Source organism: Pogoniulus pusillus, chromosome 18 (genome assembly GCF_015220805.1).
Source record: "Pogoniulus pusillus isolate bPogPus1 chromosome 18, bPogPus1.pri, whole genome shotgun sequence".
Lineage (NCBI taxonomy): Eukaryota > Metazoa > Chordata > Aves > Piciformes > Lybiidae > Pogoniulus > Pogoniulus pusillus.
The window spans coordinates 9,353,374-9,379,670 of NC_087281.1; the positions used below are offsets into that span (position 1 = coordinate 9,353,374).

Below are 26,297 nucleotides of genomic sequence, written 5' to 3' on the forward strand. Positions count from 1 at the left end.
TTGAATGAAGCTTACACAAGCAGATATTGACAGTATACAGTTATAGACAGAAATAGACAAGGTAAAAGGTAATTCAGAAACACAACAGCCCTCCCAGAAACCTGAGTCCCCAGCAGGGGCTCCCAGCTGCCCTTCTACCTTCTTCCACCCCTCTCTACCTTACCCCAGACGTTGCCTTGTGCAAGAATGGAGGGTTAGGAAGCAAAGTGGATTAATCAGAGAGATGGAAGGTGGGGTTAGAGAGAAAAATGCAGCCCAGAGCTCAGGCAGTGCCTGGACACCTAAATGCCTTATCTATGTTTATTCTCTTGTTCTTATACATCTTGGCAAGCCTATGAGTAAGGTAGACATCACCATTGTTTCACAGCCTGTGATCTAATCCTTCTCACCAAAACATTCTAGCTAGCTTCAAACCAGCACACCAAGTGTTAGCTGGAGGAAGTGTTGTTTATTCAAAACAGTCATGGAATCACATCTGAGTCTCTCCTTAATCTCCTATGTGTTACTATCATGACGAATCTTTGTTGTTGGTCTAGTCTAGTCCTGTTAATGCGTGGTCTCTTCACTGCTGCCGCACAGTGGTAACTACAGCAATCATAAGAACAGCATCTGCTCTGTCTTGGCATACCAGCAGTAACTCAGATTGGTAACAAGTGGCTTAGTGAGAGTACATGAAATTGATGTTATTGTGGATGTTAATAATGTTTTACACAATGAGACCTTTTGTGGCTCAGTATCTTTCCATACTCTTATGTGTTTTCTCATGCTTGCAATGCTTTCCCTTTCAGGGCAGGGATGGTTTCAATACCACATCAAAGACACAAGAGGAAACTCTGGGAGAAGATTATATTTCCATAGCTTTGGGTCTCTGGAACAACATGGTAAGCAGTACCCCAGGAACTGTTTCTTACTAGACTTAGTACAGATGCCTAGTAGCTTTCAATGGGCTGGACTTTGAGCAGCAAGGATGCAAAGGATGGAAGAATATAGGAAAGGATCATTCCATGGCTGCTATCCTCAATTGTGCAGGGAGATTGCTTTTGAGTAGTGTTAAATGCCCTATACTCGCAACACACATATTTTGCTGTGCTGTAGTTGCTACTTACTACTAAATGCTTTTCAGAAACAGTTCTGAAGTAGCCCTTTGGGAAGTCACAGGGGGTAAATGAGCTGTGGCAGATCCTTCTTTTGCTAGTCTCACCTCTGTGTGGCACAGTGACAATTCAAGTTCATCCTAACCTGAGATTACAGAAATTTTACCCTTCTTTATACTCTGTCCTGTATCCATCCCTCCTACTTAGTAATGAGTCTCTGAACACTGTCTACTCCTTAACAGCAGTTCTTCAGCTGCTGTTCATGATAAACAGGTGGGGGGTGGCCTCTTCTGCCAGGCAACCAGCAATAGAACAAGGGGACACAGTCAAGTTGTGCCAGGGTAGGTATAGGCTGGATATTAGGAAGAAGTTCTTCACAGAGAGAGTGATTGGCATTGGAATGGGCTGCCCAGGGAGGTGGTGGAGGCACCGTCCCTGGGGGTCTTCAAGAAAAGCCTGGATGAGGCACTTAGTGCCATGGTCTAGTTGATTGGCTAGGGCTGGGTGCTAGGTTGGACTGGATGATCTTGGAGGTCTCTTCCGACCTGGTTGATTCTATGATTCTAAAAAGATTATAGATAGCTTTGTGAAGCTCCTATTACTTCCCTAGGAGTTGAATATCCTACCCAGCTGAGGAATATCAGCAAATAATGCCTTCTAATTGATAAGAGAGGACGTCTGAAAGAAACATGGTTTCTCTGACCCACTAGAACTCAAATATGATGACCAATTTTGTAGAAGGCTGTTTCCTTTTGCAGACTTGAGCAATGCAGTAGTTGTGTGTGTGACTGGGTGGATGTGTGTACAGCTGGAGGGGGGTGAATTTTAAAACTGATGAGCAAGTGAAGAAATGGGAGTTGCTATTCAATATGAGACAAAAAGAAGGCATCTGGTTTGGGACTCATCGAAGTGGGATGTTATTGCTTAGTACATATTATGTTTGGGCGTGCCCTGACATCAGTGATTTTGGATAAGATTTTAAATTTCACTATTCATTCCAACTTACAAACTTCCAAATTTTTCTGCCTTTTTTTCCCCCTAATAACCTTCTTGTAACACACATAACATTTAATTATTTATTTGAATTAAAATGAATCTGCAATGGGCAATTAAATGAAAGATGAAAGACATTTTCTGCTTGTTTTTTCAAGCCACATATTTAATAAGATTTTCATTTGAGAGTACCTATTGTTCCTGCATGAAGGGAAAAAAATCTACACTGCGATCACCTTTTAGTTAAACCACATTGAAAAAGAAATCTGTGAAGGCTGCCATGGTTTTTTTTTGTTCCTTTTAAGCCTAATCCTGGCAGAGGCAGTGCTGTTGTAGTCCTGCTCATTACTATTTAAAGAAGCAGGATTTTCAGGAGCAGACTTCAGTTAGATGAAAATCCATAGAGTCAATTTAATAAAAGATCATAGAATTGTAGAATAGTTGAGGTTGGAATGGAGATTTAAAGGCCATCTAGTGCAAGCCACCTACAGGGAGCAGGGACATCTTCAACTAAATCAGTGCTACAGGCTGGGGACAGTGGATGGAGAGCAGACAGGGAGAAAGGGGCCTGGGGGTACTGATAGATAGTAAGCTGAAAATGAGCCAGCAGTGTGCCCAGGTGGCCAAGAGAGCCAATGGAATCCTGGCAGCCTTTTGCATTGCATTCCGTGTTTCTCACTGCTGTAAAGATGAATTTATAGCAAAGGGATTACATAATGATCAGCACACAGAAGGGAGGAGGTTAATGTGACGTAAATCTGTTGCCAAATAGATTTTCAGTTTTTCAAGGAGTTTGAGTAATGCTGCTTTTACTTCAAAGTTTCAGTCTACTCAAAGGTGCTTTTCCTCCCACACGAAAGCCTTGTGTATTTCCTTTATAATTTTATGTGAAAACTACAAATTCTGAACTCTCAGCCGTGCCTTATGTGATCATGAGCATGCTTTCAGAGCCTGGGAGAAGGTAAAAAATGTAGTGGATGAAGCCTGGGAGGATGGACAGACTGCTGCAGGGGCATGTTAGCAATTGAGCTATGGCAATCTACCCTTTGCTTTCTCTTACCCAGTCCAGCTGTGGAGTAAAACTGGCTTGCAAATTGCAGTAAAGTTAAAACCTCATACCATAAGGAGGGAGAACTAATCATGAGGGTGGTTTAAACTATGCTCTACTGGAGCACATCTACAGTTGCTGTGGTTGAGCTGATAAATAGTGACTTGATTGGTATGAGATCAGTGACTTGTGGGAAAAACACTTAACTGGGTCAGCATTCCCAAGAGCAGAGTTAATGTATGGATGGTTGTTGTAGCAGTGATGGCATGACTGTCTGAGAGGCATGTGAGAGGCCTTGTTTTCAGTCTCTTCCTTTTGTGGGTGTACTTGTGGTATTGTTCTTCATAGATAAAATTTGTTACCAGCAAAACGAGCTTTAAAATGCATGTTCCAAAAACATTACCTGTAGAGCCTTCGAGTTGCTGTTACTCTCCCTTTTCTCCCCCACACTGTGTGTGTACAACTCCCCTGTTCTCTCCTTTTCCAGATGGAGCCAGTTGGACAGAAACAGCCTTACAGTGCCACAAAAATACTTCAGATCCAGTGCCCATCTCAGGTAAAAGTTTTTCCATATTATTGTGAGATTTTCTTTACTCTTTGTAGAATTTCCAAGTTTTCAAATGCTCTTGTAATTTTCTGAAGCTCTTGGGAATATGTCCTTGCCTAAGATATTGTATGGTTAAGAGATGAGCATTCTTACAGTTCTTAGAGGCAGTTTCTTTATTTTATAAAGGTGAAAAACTCTGAAATAAAAAAAGTATTTTTGACAAAAATCTGTTAAATCAACTTACTGTGCCAGGTGTTTTTTATTAAAAATATAACTAACTAATTTGGATTGATAAAACTGAACCTATAGATTTTATACAGTTTAGCTTTTCTGTGATTTAGCTGTCTGATGTTAACTATTTTAGTTCCTGGAGCTATCAGTAGCCCAGGAGTGTCTTCAGACTCCGAGCATCTGAGGTTCAAAGGACAGGTTCTTGAATGTTTCTTTCATTTAAGGTCTGACTTCAGTAATTTGACAGTGATAAAAAATTATTGACACGCAGAAGCTTCACTGAACAGCAATTAAAACATCAAAGAAATCGAACTATGTGTTTGATGTTAAGTTTAAGGTAAGGTGTGGTGCTGTGCCTAGAGCATACCAGGGCTTAATTTTGAGGTCTAACCTGGTTTGCTTCAGGAGCGCAATGCTCATTCGAAAATTCATACTGTAAAGATTTGATTAATGTTAAAAACATAGCCAGAAATTTTTAACATCAGCTGACTGTTTCCACCAGCATTGGTAAACATACTCTTTCCACTCTGCAGGAAAAGCCCTATTTGTTTACATATGCAAATAGTAACTACTCGTCTTCCCCAGAGACATCAAACACCAAAGAAACATCCCAGGTATAGTAGGACTGCTTGCATCGTGTGGACTGAGTGTATTCCAGGGAGGGGGGCAGGTGGGTGACAGTATGTTATAGCCTAATTAAACAATGCTCCCTTTGGGACACCAAATCACAGAATCACAGAAACATCCAGTTTGGAAAAGGCCCTTAGGATCACCAAGTCCAACCCATAACCTTATGCTACAAGATTCACCTTAAACCGTATCCCTAAGCACCACATCTGTCGGGGTTTGAGCAGGATTGAGAAACTGAATAGTCTGAGAAATGAGAAGAACAGGCATGGTCAGGGTAAGACTAGGGTCACTCCGATAAGAGGCACAGCTGCAGGGAAGCAGCCTTGGGGAGTCAAGTAGAGAAGATAGCTGCTATCTGTAGCTGAGCTGTGTGAAGGGGGCCTTGAAGGGGGGCAGGCTGGTCAACGCTGGGAATAGCTGATGATGGAGCCTATATAAAGTACACACCCCTGTACCAAATCCACGATATCAGCATCACTCCTAGCTTAAATAAACAGATTGACCTTCTACGTATCATATTGGTATAAGCTCCTGTCTTTCCAGTCTCCTGCACAGCTGTTTAAGGAACCCAGCACACATCCAAATAACCCTTAAACACATCTGGAGTGGGTGACTCCACCACCTCCCTGGGTAGCTCATTCCTGTGCCTGAGCATTCTCTACATAGAATCATAGAATTGTAGACTCAACCAGGTTAGAAGAGACCTTCAAGATGAAAAACTTTTTCCTAATGTCCAATCTAAACCTCCCCAGTCTCAGCTTGAAGCCATTCCCCTTTGTTCTGTTTCCAACTACCTGTGAGAAGAGGCAGCTCCAGCCTCTCTACAATGTCCTTTCAGGTAGCTGTAAAAAGCAGTGAGGCCTCCCGTCAGCCTCCTCTATCTCAAACTAACCATCCCCTGCTCCCTTAGTCACTTCTCATAAGATTTATTCTCCAGGCCATTCCCCAGCTTTCTTGCCCTCCTCTGAATCTGCTCCAGCACCTCCACATCTCTTTTGTATTGTGGTGCCCAAAACTGAACACGATACTCAAGGTGTGGCCTCACCAAAGCAAGAGGACAAAAGGACAATTATCTCCCTGCTCCTGCTGGCCACAGCATTTTTAGTCCAAGTCAGGATGCCATCGACCTTCTTGGCCTCCTGGGCACACTGCTGGCTCATATTCAGCTGCCTGTCTACTACAACCCCTGGATTAACTTCGGCCATGCAGCTCCCCAGCCACGTTGCCCCAAGCAGTACAAGCAACACAAAGCTTCAGATCTTTAGTGCCATGCTGGGATAGTCAAATGCTTAATAGCACATTTTCTCCATGGTGGGTTTTGTAGAGTCTGATTTATGACAAATGTGTTCTGCCAGCCTGAAGTAAGCCATGCCTTCATTGTTAAGAACCTTTTTTTGAACATCTGGATAAAAATCTTAATTTGCTGGGATAAGAAGACAGTGAAAATGGGACCATTTATTCCTACTGTAGAGGAAACTAGGTCAGATCAGCATGACACCACCATATGGGCCTGATTTCATCTCACTTACATCACATGAAAACAGAACAACAATGGATTTCCTTCTTTTTCTTTTCTTTTCTTTTTTTTTTTTTTGGTGAGATAATTGCAGATGAGATGTGTGTCAATAAACAGCCACGTTTTTGGCTGATTGGTTTTATTTTCAGTTGCAGCACTCTGATTCTTAACAGAACTTGGCGCTTGCAGGCAGCTACAGAGGGACATGGTAATGCTGGTTTTTGTGACCCAGAACAATGTCTAGACCACATCTGCGCTCATAATGGCCTGTAGATCATTGGAATAATAATACATGTTTCTCCTCTCATTGTAATATGATGCCATCTGTTCTGTTATTCAATCAAGGTGCCCCAATGCATGGGACAGCGGTAGCTACTAGCTGCTTTTTGTCAGTAGCTATGGTGTAGGAGGCAAGAAGAAACCCTGTGTCATGGTTGTGGTTTGCCTTTTTAAAAGCAATAACCCAGAATGGAGGAATGGGACAAGTATCTTTTCCTTAGGTAAATTAGCCAACTTTAGGAGTTCTGTAAAGAGGTTTGGAATAAGCACGTCTCTGCATCTTGTGTGATGGTCTGCTCTGGCTTAATGGCAACCAGTCTTCACTAACAGGGGATTTGGAGAATATTTCCATCAGTAGGATGCAAACTGAATGAGTCAGGAAGGCAAATTGCTGCCTGCATGTGAAGAAGGCAAGTCCATGGCTTAATGACAGAGGTATGGTGGGATATTCCAGGGATAGGCACAGAAAACATTGCATGGCTGAACAGAGCATGGCATGGAATGAGGTAACTGGCCCCGCTGGTGGGCAAGAGCTGTACATGCGCTTATATGGGCATGCAACTTCCGAGCTGACCGAGCTTGTGTCTGTTTTCAAAGGGCAGTTGTAGGTGCAGCCTGAGGACAGGCTGAGTTTGGTAAGTGTACACAAAGCACGTGGGAAATCTGTTAATCTAATGCTCTGAGATAAATGGTTTATTATGACCAAAGTCTGATGTGAATCCTTGACATGTCTATCTTTGCAGGAGAGGATTTATGGAACAAACATCCCCTGTTTTGACCGGGATCCCTCTAATACTATTCCAGTTTCAGGTACTGTCCTATGTGATTTTGTTGTAGAGCTACTTCATTTGATGACAGAAGGGAACAGGAACTGGGGTGAGAAAGGAAACGTGCACTTTTCCTGGGAGGAATGCACTCTGCTTGCTGTGGCTTTTAAGATCTTTTTCGAATGCCATAAGTAGTTGTATAGCAATATGCAAGCTCTTCCTCAGGGATGGTGAAAGCTTATGCAGCTGAAACTTCCATGTACATACAAAGCAAGTACAGCAAAAAAAGACAGGAGGCAGTTGGATACTTCAGCTGCAAGGGCTGTGAAACTCTCTATGCATTGAATAAGGGCTCTTGTCAGTGCAGTCTAGGATGTAAAAAGCTATGTGGAGTCTCTGACCAGATGGGTTTTGTCTGCCCTCAGAAGCTGCAATGGTCCCAAAATTTTGACTCTGTGCTGATATCAAAGCTCTGCCTGCCACTGGTTAAGAGGAATCTGAGAAAGCACAGATTCAAGACTGAAATCTTACTGCCTCTCTTGTTGCTGTAGATAGTGTCCAGCTGTAGTACCACGAACAATTTCTCATTTGATGCTGTCAGTGTCTGTCAATCTGAGCTGATACCATAAGTATTGAAATACTGTCTTTGCAAGGTTTTGTGCTTATTCTAAGGAAAAATGATTCCAATTTAAGCTTCTCTTTCTTTGTTCTTTCCCTTACAATACCTTTATTTTTTTAATTTATTAGTTCACAATTTGAAACCAGCAGATATTAATGTGATTGCTGCCCTGGGAGATTCACTCACAGTAAGTAGTCACTGGATAACTGTCATGGAATGCCTGAATGGGCCAGGTGAAACCTGAATGTGTCCTGGCTTGCCCAGACATGCTTTCTGCTCTCCTTCCTTCTGTTGTGGGGAGAAGCAACTGTGGGAAAGGAAGACAAAGGTGCCTGATGCCTCCATGTCTGCCCAAACTTGTTTACAGGGAACCCACATGTGTTTATCCACTTGTTTGTGTTCTGACCTAAAAGGTAAAAGCCCTGTTTTCACCTAACATGGTTAAGCTTGACAAAGTGTTGTTCTGATTGGCGAATCTGTGTAAAAAAGGCCCATTAGACTTAGGCTACACTGGTAAAAGAGATGAGCAGTTGGAGACAGTGTGCTTGCTGCTGCCACCATTGCTTCTGCCTTATCATGCTCTTCGCTCCTCCTTGCAGCGATTCTGCTACTGTCTCATCTGTCATGATCTTCAGCATTCTGTTCGCTGAGCTGCAAGCTAGCCTTGCTACATAGTAACAAGCCTTGATGCTTTCAGTTTGTCTGCCTGGAAACTGTTTTGAGTTTGCCAGGAATAGGCCTTAGGTGCCTCCACACAATAGGCTTGCTTAGCCAGCATAACACTGTGCCAAAACTGCACATCTGCGAGACCTCCTGCCTGCCCCTCTGCAAGTCTTCTACCAAGTCGGGAGTCAAAAGGGATCAGGACCAGGTCAGAGATAGTCTGCTCTCTCCCCGCACCCCTGATTAAGAGCCTGGGAGGATCAGAAGCCTGCAGTGGCCTCTGCAAGTGTTTGGCTACTATCTGGAAGCTGTAGTTAGCCCCTCAAGATAGGAAATAATATTTTGTGAGTAAAGACTCAAAAGCAATTGCAAGCCTTCTGTCTTAAACAGAAAGGGGCCTCTTGAGTCCATCTAGTGGACAAGCGGTATACTGACCGCAAGAACTTCTCTTCCAGTTCAATTGAGTTTAATGTTGTATTATTGCTAGTTGTTTGTTCTAGATCCAGTTATTCCTTTGTCTAATGTTGTTGTAGCTTTTTGTTGAAGAGTGTGACAGGCTGAGCTCATCTTACTTTACTCTTTTTCTAAGGGAAAAGGGCCAGTAAAATAATAATGCTCTCACTGAATTGGAGATGAAAATACAGAAAGGTTGTATTTAAAGATGTGCAGGAAAAGATACTTCATACCTGAATCCTTAACACCTAATATAGATACAGGATACATGAGAAATTTCCCCCCAAAGCCTTCCCTTCAACCAAACCAAAACTCACCACCAAAACCCCAGTGCTCATTTTCTCCCATCCCCCACTGTCTCCCGTTTAAGCCTCAAACAGGATGAAATTCACTGCAGCCCATGGCCTTGAAGGCTGGTGGCCTAAAGGGTACCTCCTACATGGTTGTCTAGTTACCCAGATAAGATGCCTCTGGAGAGGCAGGGAGGAAAGAGAACAAATCACCCTTGCTGCCCACTTTTAAAGTGTTTGCAGGATTATGGGGTTGAATAAGGTAATTGCGCTCTCTGGAGATTACCTCTTCATCCCCTGGGATGGATCTTGGCCTTTGTAGTTTTCTCCAGGGGGTTGGCCTTTTCTCCCAGGTAACCAGCAATAGAACAAGGGGACACAGTCTCAAGTTGTGTCAGGGAAAGTATAGGCTGGATGTTAGGAGGAAGTTCTTCACAGAGAGAGTGATTTGCCATTGGAATGGGCTGCCCAGGGAGGTGGTGGAGTCACTGTCCCTGGAGGTGTTCAAGAAAAGCCTGAATGAGGCACTTAGTGCCATGGTCTAGTTGAGTGGCTAGGGCTGGGTGCTAGGTTGGACTGGATGATCTTGGAGGTCTCTTCCAACCTGGTTGATTCTATGATTCTATGTTTTTGTGACTGTTGTGCAGAACCAATGATGATTACAAAATACTGGGTGGGCAGCAAGAGAGTCCTGAATATCAACATTAATACACAATATTAATGGTGAAAAAAATCTCATCTCACCTTAATTAATGCCCTCCATTATACTAACCATTATTAAAGCAACTACTGCAAAATCATTTCTGGGGTTTTAACCCAAGCAATAGGATAGATACAGTTACACCCTGTTGAGCTAAACACATAATTCACATGTTCTTTCCCACACGTCGCCTTGACTGACGGGAAATCAGATCACGCATCTAACCTGAGTGCGCAGTTGCCATTTCAAGTCCACAGGAGTGCCACACAAGGAAGAGCTGCAAGATTAGGTTGTGCAGCAGTGAAATCACCCTGCTACAGTGGACTTAAAACAATTGCATTTCTTTATTGATTCTAGGCAGCTTCCAAGTATTTGCCTTCGAAGTTGTTAGTAAGCAGTGTAAACAGAAGGAGTGAATTCCGCAACTAATTGTGTGTGTACATACGATATGGTAAATACCTGTGAGATAAAGCCAAACTCCATAAAGCCATGTCCATTTATACTGACTCAATATTTGAGTTAATGGCAGCAGATAATCAGGTGTGTCAAGTAATCTATCTTGAGAGTTCTTTAAAACACTGTTCCTGGAACTAGGCAAGCATAGTTCTTAAACTGGCTGTGATTCCCCAACCAGTGATGACTGCTCCGCTACTCATATCATAATTCATGTTTCTTATGCATTCTGTGCTAATTACCACATTAATGACCTTGTCATTGTCTTTCTTGTGGGAAACTGGGGGAGGGGAAACAAAAAAAAAATCACTGTACCACTTTTTAATGTCGTTCAGGACTGCTGCTATCATTTTCATCCCTTTGTGTAAATTTAGAATTGCATTAATATTTTGAACATGCTCAACCATTTCTTCACCCTCCTTGATCTAATCAAGAAGTTGATAGAAGAGGGTAATTCACTGGAGCAGAGTTTAAAGTACACTCAGTCCTCTTGAGATCAAGGATCTGTTATATTTTGGGAAGATGACATAGCTTGCTTCATTAACATCCTCTTTAATTATTTTCACTAGGATCAGTCAGGAAATTAGTTACTGTAGTAGCAAATCTTATTTTCTGATGATGAACTCCTTTCCTGCTTCCAGGCAGGCAATGGGGCAGCATCCAAACCCCAAGATGTTCTTGATGTCCTGACTCAATACCGAGGTGTTTCTTGGAGGTAAGTCCCAGTAATTCTTGCTGAGTGGGAGGGGACCAATTTTCTTGGATTGTGATATGCGTAGTTGTTTTTTCCTACGGGAGGCTTGTGGAGTGTGAATTTGACTACATTTTTCACAGAAGCACATGATTATATGTTCATTCATGATAAGACATTTAAACTAGTGGCTGAAATATCTTGTGGCATGGCTGGAATAGACCTGGATACTCTGATGACAGGCCACTCTGCACAGGAACACACCCAAGGGGGCTTGGAAAGTCTCCAGAGCAGGAGACTCCACAACCTCTCTGGGCAGCCTGCTCCAGGCCTCCAGCAAAGAAGCTCTCTTACAGTTGCAGCTATTGCAAAGGGGACTTCTAGATCTCAGCAGCATTGCACCACTTGTGCATTCTGCATTTCCCTTCCTGTTCTATGTCTTGTGTGCTGTTCCCTGCTGTGGTCTGTGCCACCCATTTCTTCCTGCTGTTATTTCATACACAGTGTTTCACAGAATCATGGAATTGTCAGGGTTGGAAGGAACCTCAAGGATCATTTAATTCCAAGCCCCCTGCCATGGACAGAGTCACTCTCCACTAGATCAGGTTGTCTAGAGACAGATCCAGACTGGCCTTGAAAACACCCAGGGATAGGGCTTCTGCCACCTCCCTGGGTAGTCTGTTCTATTGCCTCAACACCCTTTTGGTGAAGAACTTCTTCCTGATGTCTAATCTAAATCTACCCTCCTCTGGCTTGGATCCATTCTGCCTAGTCCTATCACTACATGACACCCAAAAAAGTTCCTCACCAGCTTTCTTGTAGGCTCCCTTCAGATACTGGAAAGTCACAATAAGGTCTCCTCAGAGCTTTCTCCTCTCCTGACTGAACAGCCCCAACTCTATCAGCCTATCCTCACTGGAGAGGTGCTCCAGCCCTCTGATCATACTTGAGGGCCTTCTCTGGACATAATCCAGCATGTTCATATCTTTCCTGTGACAATGGCTCCAGAACTGGACACAATATTCCAGGTGGGGTCTCATGGGAGTGGTGTAGAGGGGGAGAATCACAGAACATCAGGGGCTGGAAGGGACCTCGAAAGATCATCTAGTCCAGTCACCTTCCTCAAGTTGATAGCAACACTTCTCTTGATGCAGCCCAGGACTGGCAGCTCATATTGAGATTCTCATTCACCAGCACCCCCAACTACTTTGCTTCAGGGCTGCTCTCGAACCAATTACTGCTCAGCCTATATCTGTTTCCTTGACTTTTTCCTAGTGTTGTTTATATTACACATAATGGTTTATCATAGGTTATGACAGGTTGGACTGGATGATCTTGGAGGTCTCTTCCAACCTGGTTGATTCTATGATCATTTATGAGTTACTACAGACTTTTATACACACAGCATTTTATAAAACAGGGCAAAAACCCATTCTGAAGAAAGCCAGTCAGAGAATCAGAGAATCAACCAGCTTGGAAGAGACTTCCAAGATCACCCAGTCCAACCTAGCACCCAGCCCTAGCCAATCAACTAGACCATGGCACTAAGTGCCTCATCCAGGCTTTTCTTGAACACCTCCAGGGACAGTGACTCCACCACCTCCCTGGGCAGCCCATTCCAATGCCAATCACTCTCTCTGGGAAGAACTTCCTCCTAACATCCAGTTCAGTTGTTATTCTGTGTCTGTATCATTTACCACCAAACCTGTCTGGCTGATCTTCTTTTTATCACTTTTTACACATCTGAGACACTTCAGCTCTATAAGACATTTAAACAGATGCTAGGTTACCTAGAAATATTATATTTCACATTAAAGGGATACTAAAGAAGTATTCAAAGTCTAGCACTTTATATGTTGCTAATAATCTACTGCTACCTCTGGGGTAAAGGTATACTAGCATTTTCTACAGCGTGAAGTAATGTCTAGTAGTATTATTCCAGTCGAGTGAAATGGGAGAGGAGAGGTATTGAGTGTACTTATCACTCTGAAATATATACTTTTAGAACTTGTTGTTATGGCTACAAAGGATTTGTTAACTAAGACCAGAAGTAATAAATATTTTCATAGGGGTGACAATAGCAAAGATAGAAGCAAAACCAAACCAAACATCTTATTTCTTTCAGGTAGGTTTGAAGATATGATGGAATGCATAAGAGAACTGAAAGGGCAGCTAGTGTACAGTGTTGTTAATATGGCTGCTTTGATTGCTACAGCCTCTGGTTTTGTGTGCACACAGAGCTTCGAGTGTAGTGTACGTGTGTAGAAGCCCCATAAGGGGGAGCCCTCTTACTTACTCCACTGCTTTACCAAGCCCACCATATCTTGAAACATTTCTTTTTCTTGCTTTCTTTTTAACAGCGTTGGAGGAAATGAAAACATAAGCACAGTCACGACACTGGCAAGTAAGTGCCTTTTCCCATTAAAACTGGTAAATATCTGGAGGTGTTTATTAAATCAGCTGCTACTATAAAAGGAGACACAAAGAAGCATTTACAATTCGTAGCATGACAGAATCAATGTCTTTGTATTCAGTGACCAGTGCTGAGTAAAAGTTGCATAACAAGCAGGCAGTAATTTGCTGGGCATAACTTAATTATGTACTTGGTAATTCCTAGGGGTTTGGCTGGTTCAGTATTCTTCTGTTGGTTATAGTTCTGTCTAAAATGTGTTTGGGATAGATGAATCAAAGATCTTAGATTGCAGCCTAGAGAAACTGTTTTGAATGTATGGGAAAGTTGCTTTAAGTGGAAGCTGAATCATGCCACAAGATCAGATTTTTTTACATGCTTTTTAGAGGTCAGAGAATTTTAGATCTTTGGTGTTTCTAAGGCTGGTTTGTAAACTAAGATCAACTAAGCAAGCAATCTGGAGAAAAGGATTTGATTCCAAACCATCTGCAGTTAGAGTACAACAGCATGAGAGCCTCCTGCTTGACTATAGGGTTACTTGGCTCCACTTACCAGGCAGCCTGGCATTGCTAGCCAAGGTGATCATGTTTCAGCATGAGGTATCATAATTCACAACATTCAGAAATTGTGAAGGCAAGAAAATAGTTGTGTGATGGCAAATCTCCATGTTCCTTGTATTTAAGGGTTGTGTGATGGCAAATCTCCATGTTCCTTGTATTTAAGGGTTAATTTTTTATAAGCACCTCTTAAAGATTTTTAAGGGTCCTTTACTAAGATCTAATCTCTATAACCTTATTTTCTGTCTACCGAAGTAAGCAACATTTCAGAGTGCTGTCTTTTTCTGCAGACATTCTTCGTGAGTTCAACCCATCCCTGGTAGGGTATTCCACTGGCACTGGGAAGCAGACTACAGAGAATGCTGCCCTCAACCAAGCTGTGGCAGGGGATCGTGCAGAGTAAGAGAAAAATGCCTTTGATTTTAATGGAAAGTCGATTTTTTTCTTTAAAATTCAGTTCTGGCTAAAAAAGACCTAAAGCCTGGACTTTGACAGGAGTGCAAGAAGGCTGATAGGCAAACCCAAATATACTTCTTTAGCTTATCTCTAGCACGAAGGCCAATAAATGTAATGTGGAGTTTGCAATGCCTCTAATACACACCAAATAAATTAGCAGCCAGAGCAATGCTTTCTCTAGCATTTTCAACCAAGTACCAAAGCACTTTACATCTACTGCTCAGAAATCTTCACATCCCTATTGCAAAGCAGGGAGGGTGGGGGTGGAATCCTTACTTTATATGAGGTGTATTAAAAACCTCTTATCTGTAGAACCAGAAGTTAATCTGGAGACACTAAGAGAAAACTGTGAATTGATTATGGTCAGTCTGTGACAGAAGTGGGGATTACCTAGAGACCACTATGCTCAGTCTTCAGTGAAATTCTTATTACATCTTTTTCTCTTGAGAAGATGTCTCAGGATATGTATCAGTGGTTGAGGTCGTGTAGTAACATCGATCATAGAATCACAGAATCAACCAGGTTGGGAGAGACCTCCAAGATCATCCAGTCCAACCTAGCACCCAGCCCTAGCCACTCAACTACACCATGGCACTAAGTGCCTCAGCCAGGCTTTGCTTGAACACCCCCAGGGACGGTGCCTCCACCACCTCCCTGGGCAGCCCATTCCAATGGGAAATCACTCTCTCTGGCAAGAACTTCCTCCTATCATCCAGCCTATACTTTCCCCAGCACAACTTGAGACTGTGTCCCCTTGTTCTATTGCTGGTTACCTGGGAGAAGAGGCCACCCCCCACCTGGCTACAATGCCCTTTCAGGTAGTTGTAGACACTAATAAGATCACCCCTGAGCCTCCTCTTCTCCAGACTAAACAGGCCCAGCTCCCTCAACCTGTCCTCATAGGATTTGTGCTCCAGGCCCCTCACCAGCTTCGTTGCCCTTCTCTGGACATGCTCCAGCACCTCAACATCTTTCTTGAACTGAGGGGCCCAGAACTGGACACAGTACTCAAGCTGTGGTCTGACCAGTGCTGAGTACAGGGGCAGAATAACCTCCCTTGTCCTACTGGCCACACTGTTCCTGATGCAGGCCAGGATGCCATTGGCTCTCTTGGCCACCTGGGCACACTGCTGCCTCATCTTCAGCTTACTGTCTATCAGTACCCCCAGGTCCCTTTCCTCCTGGCTGCTCTCCAGCCACTCAGTCCCCAGCCTATAGCGCTGCTTGGGGTTGTTGTGACCAAAGTGCAGAACCCTGCACTTGGCCTTGTTAAATCTCCTCCCATTGGCCTCTGCCTACCCATCCAGCCTGTCTAGGTCCCTCTGCAGGGCTCTCCTACCTTCCAACAGCTCCACACCTGCTCCTAGCTTGGTGTCATCTGCAATGATGCATGCATGAATGCTTCAATGACCATTGTATCGATAGCATCTGCCTGATGCTGGGGGGGAGCAGGGTGTGTTTACTCTGTGGTAGCAGGGTGTGTTTTCTATATGCTTTGCAGAAGTATGCAGTGATCAAATGCTCTGTTAGATGCTCTCCTGGTTTTCCTCCCCCCCGTTGTTGTTTCAAAATGAAGCTGTTTTTAAAGTATCATATCACTCATTCACTAAAAACTGGACTTGCTCAGGTGTGTTTTAGCTGTTATGTGAAGTGATGCCCATTCATCTGCTTTCCCCCTAGCTTTGCTGTCTGTGAATGATTCCTCATTAATTGTTATTATTCTACTTCTGTGATTTCATTTTTCCTTTCAGGGGTGTTCCTGCCCAGGTTAGAAGACTAGTGGAACTTATGAAGAATGATACTGTGAGTTTGTCATTAGTGCCTTTAGGAAGACAAAGTTGTGTGACATCATTAGTTTCTAACAGACCAACAGCAGACGCCAAATATTAAAGCTGTGGGTGCAGCAATGTAACATGTAATATTCCCCAGTGCAATGTGAGTCAGTATAAAAGAATTTATAGCTCTGTCTTATACGAATTAATATCAGCATGTGATGGTTACTATCAAACCCAGATAACTGTAGCCACCTTGTACCACAAATGGGTGTATTGAGAAAAGTGTGTCCAGCAGATCAAGGGAGGTTCTTCTCCTCTACTCTGCCCTGGTGTGCTGGTTTGTGTTCCCCGACCCTTCCTCCACACACACTTTGGAAATCACCCAGACTGCTCTGAGAATTGAATGAAGCTTATATTTACAGCTTAGCAAAATATACAAGCAGATATTGACAGTAGATACAGTTATAGACAGAAATAGACAAGGGAAAAGGGAATACAGAAACACAACAGCCCTCCCAGAAACCTGAGTCCCCAGCAGGGGTTCCCAACCACCCTTCCACCTTCTCCCACCCCTCAACCTTACCCCAGATGTTGCCTTGTGCCCCAAGGAAGAATGGAGGGTTGGCCAGGGGGTTAGGAAGCAAGTGGTTTAATCAGAGAGATGGCAGCTGAGGTGAGAGAGAGAAACACCCAGAGCTCAGGCAGTGCCCCAAATGCAAATACCTTATCTGTGTTTATTTTCTTGTTTTTATACATCTTGGCAAGCCTATCAGTGAAGTAGACATCACCCTTGTTTCTCTTTCACAGCCTGTAATCTAATCCTTCTCACCAAAACATTCTAGCTAGCTTCAGACTGGCCCAGCTGGTGAGACCTCATCTTGAGTACTGCATTCAGTTTTGGACTCCCCAGTTTGAGGAACAATGATCTACTGGAGAGGGTCCAGTGCAGGGCTACAAGGATGATTAGGGGACTGGAGCAGTGCCTGGTGAGGAGAGGCTGAGGGACCTGGGGCTTTTTAGTCTGGAGAAGAGAAGACTAGGAGGGTATTAAATAAGTGTTGATGAATGTCTGAGGGCTGTGGGTCAGGAGGGAGGGGACAGGCTCTGCTCACTGCTCCCTGTGAATAGGACAGGAAGCAATGGGTGTAAGCTGCAGCACAGGAGGTTCCACCTCAACACGAGGGGGAACTTCTTTACTGTAAGGGCACTTTACTGTAAGAGCACTGGCACAGGCTTCCCAGAGAGATTGTGGAGTCTTCTTCTCTGGAGACTTTCAAGGCCTGTCTTGGTGCATTCCTCTGTGACCTGAGCTAGACTGCACGATCCTGCTGTGGCAGGGGGGGTTGGACTCAGTGATGTCTTCAGGTCCCTTCCAATCCCTGACATCCTGTGATCCTGTGAAGTGCTGTTACTTCCCCTCCCAGTCTACATGATCTTGTAAGATCACAGAGTTTTTTTCTGTTAGGATTTTACCATGGTACAGGTAGTTGTCTTGTCAGCACACAGTTTATTCCAGCAGCAAGAGTACATGCTGGGATGTTAAGGGCAAGTTTTTCAGGTGTCAGATCATGTGGAGTGAACATGCTAAGTGAGGAAATGGCTTGTTTTCTTTAAAAACAGTGTAGTCCCTTGTTTCACCAGGTTATCAGCTGACTTTTTCTTTTTTTTTTTCCCCTACTTAATCAGTATTAGGAATTATTTGATTAATGATCTGTAAAACAAATATTAGGATGAGGATTGCTTGCATATTTTTCACCTCAACCTACTGCTTCGAATGTTTGCTGTTTGTAATCTGACAAAGGTGCTGTGCAATCAGTGGCCAAAGATACACAGTACTGTTTTGGGTTTCCAACTGTGCATTTGAAAAGCAGCCAAAAAGCCTTTCAGATAACTGTGCATGAATGCCTGCTATAAATACTCTGGTAAATACAGATAGGTGAAAATATTTGCTGTACCTTCCTTTTTGGTTCACAAGTTGTGAGTCTGGCTCTATCTGACATGTGATTAAAAGGGCTAGCAGCTAACAAGGAAGAGGTTGGATGGTTTTCATGGAAACCATTAAGTCTTCTAAGTACTCTTCTGTCATACAAATCATCTTCAAAACACTACGTAACAAAAATGAATGTAAACCCCTTTTATTTAATTATTAAACTTCTTTCTAAGTAGAAAGATTGTTCATATTAAAGGCCATATAGCTTTGATTTTCATAGAATCTGCCAGGTTGGAAGAGACCCCCCCAAGATCATCCAGTCCAACCTAGCTCCCAGCCCTAGCCAGTCAACTAGACCATGGCACTAAGTGCCTCATCCAGGCTTTTCTTGAACACCTCCAGGGATGGTGACTCCACCACCTCCCTGGACAGCCCATTCCAATGCCAATCACTCTGGGAAGAACTTCCTCCCAACATCCAGCCAATACCTCCCCTGGCACAATTTGAGACTCTGTCACCTTGTTTCTTTCCCCCCTTCTTAAAACACCCATTTAGTGCAGAAGGAAAATATCTCCCTCTTTAATTTGGATTAGTACATTTTGAGACAAAACTACTGAACAGCTTTTTTTTTTTTGCCTTTGAAGATAGATGTTTGTGCACCACTTGAAGCTGCTACACTATTCCTACTTTTCTGAGTGGTGCTTTGCATGGAAATTAAAGTATTAAGTTACTGAGCTACATGGTACTAAGCATGTTTGAACCTTTTCTTAAAGCTAAGAAGGTGTGTATTTGCTAAACCATAATTACCTTGTATTAGCTAGGCTTTTGCAAAATCCTTCCAGACAAAGAAGTGCCATCATTTTTTAACCAGTATTGTTAGGTAATGTTAATATTGCCCCTCTATTTTTTTACAGTTTGTCACACAGCAAGACAATATATTGCCCTCCAGGGTTTTCCAGCAGGATAGCTGCATTATTTATGACAGAGTGAAACATATATCATCATTTTTGCAATGAAGATCTATTCCTAGAACTGCAGGAGGTGTCACTTATTGTATACACAAGGTATTGCTAGCAGAAGTATGCAGGTGGATTTTGAGCCATAGTTTTCTAGAAGCAAACTGTTTGGCATGCTGCTGCTGATATTCTAAACCTTATTTAGACCATGCTAATTTTTACATTTTCAGTCATGACTACAAATTAGGTTTTGTTCTGGTTGCTTAGAGAACTACTGCCAGGTGCCCTGAGAAGTGTTACGTTTGTGTTGAGTGTTCTGCCTGCCTCTCTCCTTCTCTTTTTTGTCATTGTTGTTGTTTGTTTGTTTAATATGTTGCATTCCATCTCCTTCTATGTGCAGAGAATAAATATGCAGACAGACTGGAAGCTTATAACACTGTTCATAGGAGGAAATGACCTGTGTGAATTCTGCAACGATCCAGTAAGTCCCCTGCTTCCTGCAGCATGAACTGGGCCAGCCTAGGCATGAGGTCTCTATGCATTGTAGTGGGTGTGAGGGTAAAACTTGATGGGTGAGATTGAAATAAGACAGATCTTGTTTGTGCCACTCTGGAATGTAACTGTACTGAGACCTTCAGGTTGTTCAGCCTGAAGTTATGATAAATGAGATAATGTGTTTGGAACACCTGTAAATTACATAATTGTAGCTACTTTGTTTTGCTGTTAACTAAGGCAGCATTCTGTTAGGTAGTCACTTTACCCGTAGATAAAAGGTCAAGGAGTTTTGTTTGCCTTTAAAGGCTTTGTGCACAGTCATACTCCTAAGTCTTGGTGCAGTTTCTGTGCTATGGGAATGGGTCTAACTTGGTGCAGTTTCTGTGCTAGGGGAATGGGTCTAAGTTGGTGCAGTTTCTGTGCTAGGGGAATGGTTCTTACTTGGTGCAGTTTCTGTGCTATGGGAATGGTTCTTAGTTGGTGCAGTTTCTGTGCTAGGGGAATGGTTCTTAGTTGGTGCAGTTTCTGTGCTAGGGGAATGGTTCTTACTTGGTGCAGTTTCTGTGCTATGGGAATGGATCTTACTTGGTGCAGTTTCAGTGCTATGGGAATGGTTCTTAGTTGGTGCAGTTTCAGTGCTAGGGGAATGGTTCTTAGTTGGTGCAGTTTCTGTGCTATGGGAATGGTTCTTAGTTGGTGCAGTTTCTGTGCTATGGGAATGGTTCTTAGTTGGTGCAGTTTCTGTGCTATGGGAATGGTTCTTAGTTGGTGCAGTTTCTGTGCTATGGGAATGGTTCTTAGTTGGTGCAGTTTCTGTGCTAGGGGAATGGTTCGTTCTTAGTGCAGTTTCTGTGCTATGGGAATGGATCTTACTTGGTGCAGTTTCTGTGCTAGAGGAATGGTTCTTGGTGCAGTTTCTGTGCTAGGGGAATGGTTCTTACTTGTTGCAGTTTCTGTGCTATGGGAATGGTTCTTGGTGCAGTTTCTGTGCTAGGGGAATGGTTCTTAGTTGGTGCAGTTTCTGTGCTAGGGGAATGGGTCTTAGTTGGTGCAGTTTCTGTGCTAGGGGAATGGTTCTTACTTGGTGCAGTTTCTGTGCTATGGGAATGGTTCTTACTTGGTGCAGTTTCTGTGCTAGGGGAATGGTTCTTAGTTGGTGCAGTTTCTGTGCTAGGGGAATGGTTCTTAGTTGGTGCAGTTTCTGTGCTAGGGGAATGGTTCTTAGTTGGTGCAGTTTCTGTGCTAGGGGAATGGTTCTTAGTTGGTGCAGTTTCTGTGCTATGGGAATGGTTCTTAGCTGGTGCAGTTTCTGTGCTATGGGAATGGTTCTTAGCTGGTGCAGTTTCTGTGCTATGGGAATGGTTCTTAGCTGGTGCAGTTTCTGTGCTATGGGAATGGTTCTTAGCTGGTGCAGTTTCTGTGCTATGGGAATGGCTCTTACTTGGTGCAGTTTCTGTGCTATGGGAATGGTTCTTAGCTGGTGCAGTTTCAGTGCTATGGGAATGGTTCTTAGTTGGTGCAGTTTCAGTGCTATGGGAATGGTTCTTAGTTGGTGCAGTTTCAGTGCTATGGGAATGGCTCTACTTGCAGGTCATGCTGACACATTTATGCACAGCATAGTGCATGTTGTATATGCATATTATACATATACACACATACCATAATGCAGACTGGTTTGTGTGAGTATAGAGGAGGTGAAAAGCTGTAGAAAATTCCCTGTTTATTGTTGAGTCTTACTTGCTTACAAGCAGATACAAGAAGAAGGGAGACATAAACCATTCCTATCTCCTTTTCTGACCCAGACTCAAAGTGGCAGTCACACATAAATGCAGGTGGCAAAGAGAGAGCCTGTCTACACCTAAGGCCATAGTGACACTACCTTTATGTTGCAAAGCTACAAATAGTCCTAACCATAGTGTTCTTGGTGAGATGTGGTTTAAGAAATAACTTAGGGAACTAAGCTGTTGGGTTTTGTAGAGTAGGCCAGTGAGGGTCTCAATGAACTTCTTCTGCTACAAATGAAATGAAAAGAAAATAAGCCTGAAAATAAGGCAGGTATTTCTCATAGGAAGCTTATTCCACTGTTGAATAGTTCCACAAGTGAAAAAGTAAAAGTTGGATTACTTGAAAAGGGTTTAAAACAGCTGAATGAAACAGGAAGATTTCACTGATGAGAGGCAACTATGTAAGTTAACTTAATTCCCACATAAAAGGCTAAGCTTTGCTAGTTATTTTTTGTGGCAAGTAAAGAACATGTGGGAAGCATGTTGCTAATATTCCATAGACCAGAAGCAAGCTTATTTTCAGAGAAAGTGATCTCTCCCAAAGATTACCCCTGTTAGTGAGTTCTTAGCCTTGTTTATAAAGCCAGCCTGAGCAAGCTTGAGATGGAGAATGCTGTGATACTTGTTAGTGCCCCCTGAATTTGGTCCCTCACTTGCATCCAGTGGCCATTAGAGTTTCTCTTGCGAGTGACACAGCTGTGACAGGGTAGAAGGAAAGCAGAGACAGGATAGCTTTGCCTAAGACTCTCTTACTTTTGACCCATGAGTCAGAAATATGTGAGACTCTAGCTAGTCATTGTTGTGCCTGCTTGAGTAAATTGAAAATGAAATTCAACCCTCTTGCTCACACAGGTACACTTCTCTCCTGAAAATTACACCTACAATCTGCAGACAGCTTTGGACATACTCCACAGAGAGGTAAACCAAACTTTCCTAGTATGTGGGTGTGAGGATGACGTCCTCTTTGTAAAGCAATCACTGATTATTGATGAAGAATTTACTCCCTTGCTTTCATCTGTGGAGCACTGCTGTATGCAGAGATACTTACTTGCAGGAAAATCTTTGTGAGAGGCAGGAAGGGCTAAGGCTGTGCTTAGTTCTAGGTGAAGACCAGAGAAAAAGGTTTTGGTGTGGGTTTTTTTTTTTTTTTTTTTCATTTGGTCATCATGTGGACAAATAACTTTAAAAGTATTCTAACAAATGTGAACAAATATATGGTATTCAATGGCTAAAAAATCATAGAATCAACCAGGTTAGAAGAGACCTCTAAGATTATCCAGTCAACCAGACCATGGCACTAAATGGAAGAAAGGAAGAAAGGGATCAGGGAGTGCTGGTAGATAGAAGGCTGAAGATGAGCCAGCAGTGTGCCCAGGTGGCCAAGAGAGCCAATGGCATCCTGGCCTGGATCAGGAACAGTGTGGCCAGTAGGACAAGGGAGGTTATTCTGCCCCTGTACTCAGCACTGGTCAGGCCACACCTTGAGTCCTGTGTCCAGTTCTGGGCCCCTCAATTCAAGAGAGATGTTGAGGTGCTGGAAGGTGTCCAGAGAAGGGCGACAAAGCTGGTGAGGGGCCTGGAACACAAACCCTATGAGGAGAGGCTGAGGGAGCTGGGGGTGTTTAGTCTGGAGAATAGGAGGCTCAGGGGGGGACCTCATTGCTGTCTACAACTACCTGAAGGGAGGTTGCAGCCAGGTGGGGGTTGGTCTCTTCTCCCAGGCAACCAGCACTAGAACAAGGGGACACAGTCTCAAGTTGTGCCAGGGCAGGTCTAGGCTGGATGTTAGGAGGAAGTTGTTGGCAGAGAGAGTGATTGGCATTGGAATGGGCTGCCCAGGGAGGTGGTGGAGTCACCGTCCCTGGAGGAGTTCAGGAGAAGCCTGGATGAGGCACTTAGTGCCATGGTCTGGTTGAGTGGTTAGGGGTGGTTAGGGGTGGGTGTTAGGTTGGACTGGATGATCTTGGAGGTCTCTTCCAACCTGGTTGATTCTATGACTCTAAGTGTCTCACCCAGTCTTTTCTTGATTATCTGCACATAAGTTGGGGTTTTGGTCTTTGTTTAGTTTTGTTTAGGGTTTTGGTTGGTTTGGGTTTGGTGTGGGTTTTTTTTCCTTTGGTCATCGTTAAAAGAGAGATTCTGATATTCCAAATGAGGTAGAGGATGATGAGAGTACTCAAAGAGTTAGATGTATGAGCTGCACTGCAGCAACTTGTCTGGACTGTTTTTGAAGCCCTCTTTCTCAAGTGACCAGCCATCAGCACTTAAAATAGAACTAGACAGAGCAGACAGGTGCTGTAATTTAGTATTGTACTTGTGGGCAATTAATTATTGAGAAAGTACTTCTAACCCCTCTCTTATAAATAATGCAGGCTGCACCTGAGATCTGTACTGGCTGCACAGGGGCAAAGACTGCACTCTGCTCTTCAAGCATTGGCTATGGGTTTGCTTATTCTCTTGGCAGGTTCCACGGGCATTTGTGAACCTGGTGACAATTCTTTCCATAGCAAACCTTCGGGAGCTACACACATCACAAAATACCTGCCCAAAGCTGCTAATGAGGTTTGACAATGATTTGTGTTGCCTTGTTTGCAAGTTCTTCTTGGGAAACCTTTTTGTTTCTTAAACAGAAAGTGTTCTTGTGTTTCAGACCACTGAACACCTTCCCCTGTGTCTGCATATGTACCTGCACATTGATTTCAACACAGCATTTAGAAATACCTGTCTGTCTGTCTGTCACACTGTCTGCATTTGAGCCCTGCTGTTAGCTTCTTGTGGAGGTGCCATTTTAATTGCTCATCCCTTACACTGAAGGGAGTTCAAGTCAGGACAGAAATTGCTCAGCTGTATGCTCTTTGGGTAAAGGCCAGAGAAGAGATTGATACACAGGGTTTCCTCAGTTGATCACATTAACTAGATTTATTTGCAAATGTAACTTTCTTGGTCCTAAAATTCCCTATTGCTTCAGTAGTTTCCAACCTCTGTAATTTTATTGCCAATTATTGGGTTTTATTTTTAGTTAGTTTCTCAAATAGAGGTCTGGGATGTTTAATCATGCTACCTTTTGCGTCATGGCTCAACAAACCTCCCAGGTTTGCATGAATCAGCCAGTGAGGTGGCAGATCTGTGCCTCAGCGAGCTTCTAGGGATTCAAGTAGGGACCAACATGTGCCTCCAGACTTGCTTCTGGCAGGACTTGCTTGGTTTCAGAAAAGCACATCTCTACTTCTCTGAATAGATGGTCAGAACAATCCTGTCCTGTGAATATAAGCAGCTATTGAAGGTGGTTTTTACAGTAGGAACATAGCTGCAACTCTCTCACTCTGATTTGAGGTCTCTCTGGTGGCTGTTAGTGGAAAATTAACTTTTGAAGTTGGACTGCTGGTGTTTTTGCTAACCAATTGTAGGTTTTGTTTTTACCAAAGGTTACTGGCTAGAGTACAAGTGTAGCTCAAGACCTTTATCACTGGACAAGGATAAAGTTAGTGAAGCCTTAAAGATTAGATAATCTCAAGATATCTGTGACCTCCTCCCATCATTTCAGGCGCCACGCTGCATTTAACGTTAGCTTGTCTGCTATCAAGCCAAGGCACTGGAGACCTTGAATGGGGTAATAAATGCCTTGCTGCTGAACTGATCTTCACTTAAAACCATAGAATCAGCCAGGTTGGATCTTGCAACAACGTGTATCTTTGTTTCTGAGCAAATACCCTAAAAACATGTCTCCTTTAATTTTGCCTTGCTTATGTTATTGAAGCACTTCTGAAAGCACAATTTAGGTTTGTGTTGCCTTTCGTATAGATGTGCTGTAGAAGTAAAATCTTACTGTTTTCCCTTAAGAAAAGCTTGGAGGTGGTAGGGACCTGTGTATAGATACCAGTTGCATCTCTGTGGGAGGTATTTCTCGAAGATCTCTCTCAGAGGTGTTTTACTGTGATCTTGACAGGAGTTTTTACAGAATCATAGAATGCTTTAGGTTGGAAGGAACATCAAAGATCATCCAGTTCCAACTCCCCACCATAGGCAGGGACATGTCCCACTGCAACAGGTTGCTCAAGGCCTCACCCAACCTGGTCTTGAACACCTCCAGAGAGGAAGCAGCCACAACCTCCCTGGGCAACCTGTGCCTGTGTCTCAACACTCTCACTAGAAAGAACTTCTTCCTAACATCCAGTTTAAATCTCCCCTCTGTCAGTTTAAACCCATTACTCCTCATCCTGTCATTACAAGACCTTGTAAATAGTCCCTCCCCAGTCCTCCTGTAGGCCCCCTTCAGCTACTAGAAGGCTACTCCAAGGTCTCCTGGAAACCTTCTCTTCTTCAGGCTGCAGAGCCCCAACTCGCATAGCTTGTCCTCATAGCAGAGGTGCTGCAGCCCCCTGGGTATCTTTGTAAAGAGTTCTTTTTCACATCAGGATTTGTCAAGTAATAACAAGGCCTGCCTAGGAAGAGGGCACACCAGAGAAAAAGGTTTGTGTGCTAAAGGATGAAAATTTTAGAGAGGGATAAAAGTTGCCAACGTGAGTTCACAGAAACCTAAAATGGCTAGGGTTGGAATGGCTCTTTACTGATGAAGATTCCAGCATCAGTTTTGATGTCTGTTTTGATGCTCTACCACCCTCCATGTAAAACATGCTGCAGCTTGTGACCCTTTTAATTGGTTAGAGTGAATTTGTATAAGCTGTGTCTCGAAGGATGCTTACATCGTTCTGCTGAAGGAAATTATGTTCACAGTTGTACTTATGAGCAGTTGTGGTTGGGCCTCAGCTGGCAGCCAAACATCCACACAGTTGCTCATTCACCCAACCCAGAGCAGAACACGAGTGAGAAAACTCATAAGTCAAAATAAAGACAGGGAAATGACTTACCAAATACCACTGCAGACAAAACAAGTGTGAATTGGGGAACTTAACTGAATTTATTGTCTATTAGGACAAATACTTGCTATTTCAGGTAATGG

General features: G+C 43.3%; 1 protein-coding gene across 1 annotated transcript in view; it reads left to right on the forward strand.

Annotated features, from left to right (window-relative positions):
- The window catches only part of PLB1 (phospholipase B1), a 101,347-nt gene that overhangs the window by 21,591 nt on the left and 53,459 nt on the right, over positions 1-26,297 (forward strand). The window contains exons 14-25 of the mRNA XM_064158354.1: positions 789-881; positions 3,623-3,691; positions 4,447-4,527; positions 7,082-7,148; positions 7,853-7,911; positions 10,925-10,998; positions 13,335-13,378; positions 14,232-14,340; positions 16,149-16,200; positions 19,459-19,539; positions 22,190-22,255; positions 23,802-23,899. Of these exons, the coding sequence (XP_064014424.1) occupies positions 789-881; positions 3,623-3,691; positions 4,447-4,527; positions 7,082-7,148; positions 7,853-7,911; positions 10,925-10,998; positions 13,335-13,378; positions 14,232-14,340; positions 16,149-16,200; positions 19,459-19,539; positions 22,190-22,255; positions 23,802-23,899 (893 nt within the window). The remainder of the gene's footprint in view (positions 1-788; positions 882-3,622; positions 3,692-4,446; positions 4,528-7,081; positions 7,149-7,852; positions 7,912-10,924; positions 10,999-13,334; positions 13,379-14,231; positions 14,341-16,148; positions 16,201-19,458; positions 19,540-22,189; positions 22,256-23,801; positions 23,900-26,297) is intronic.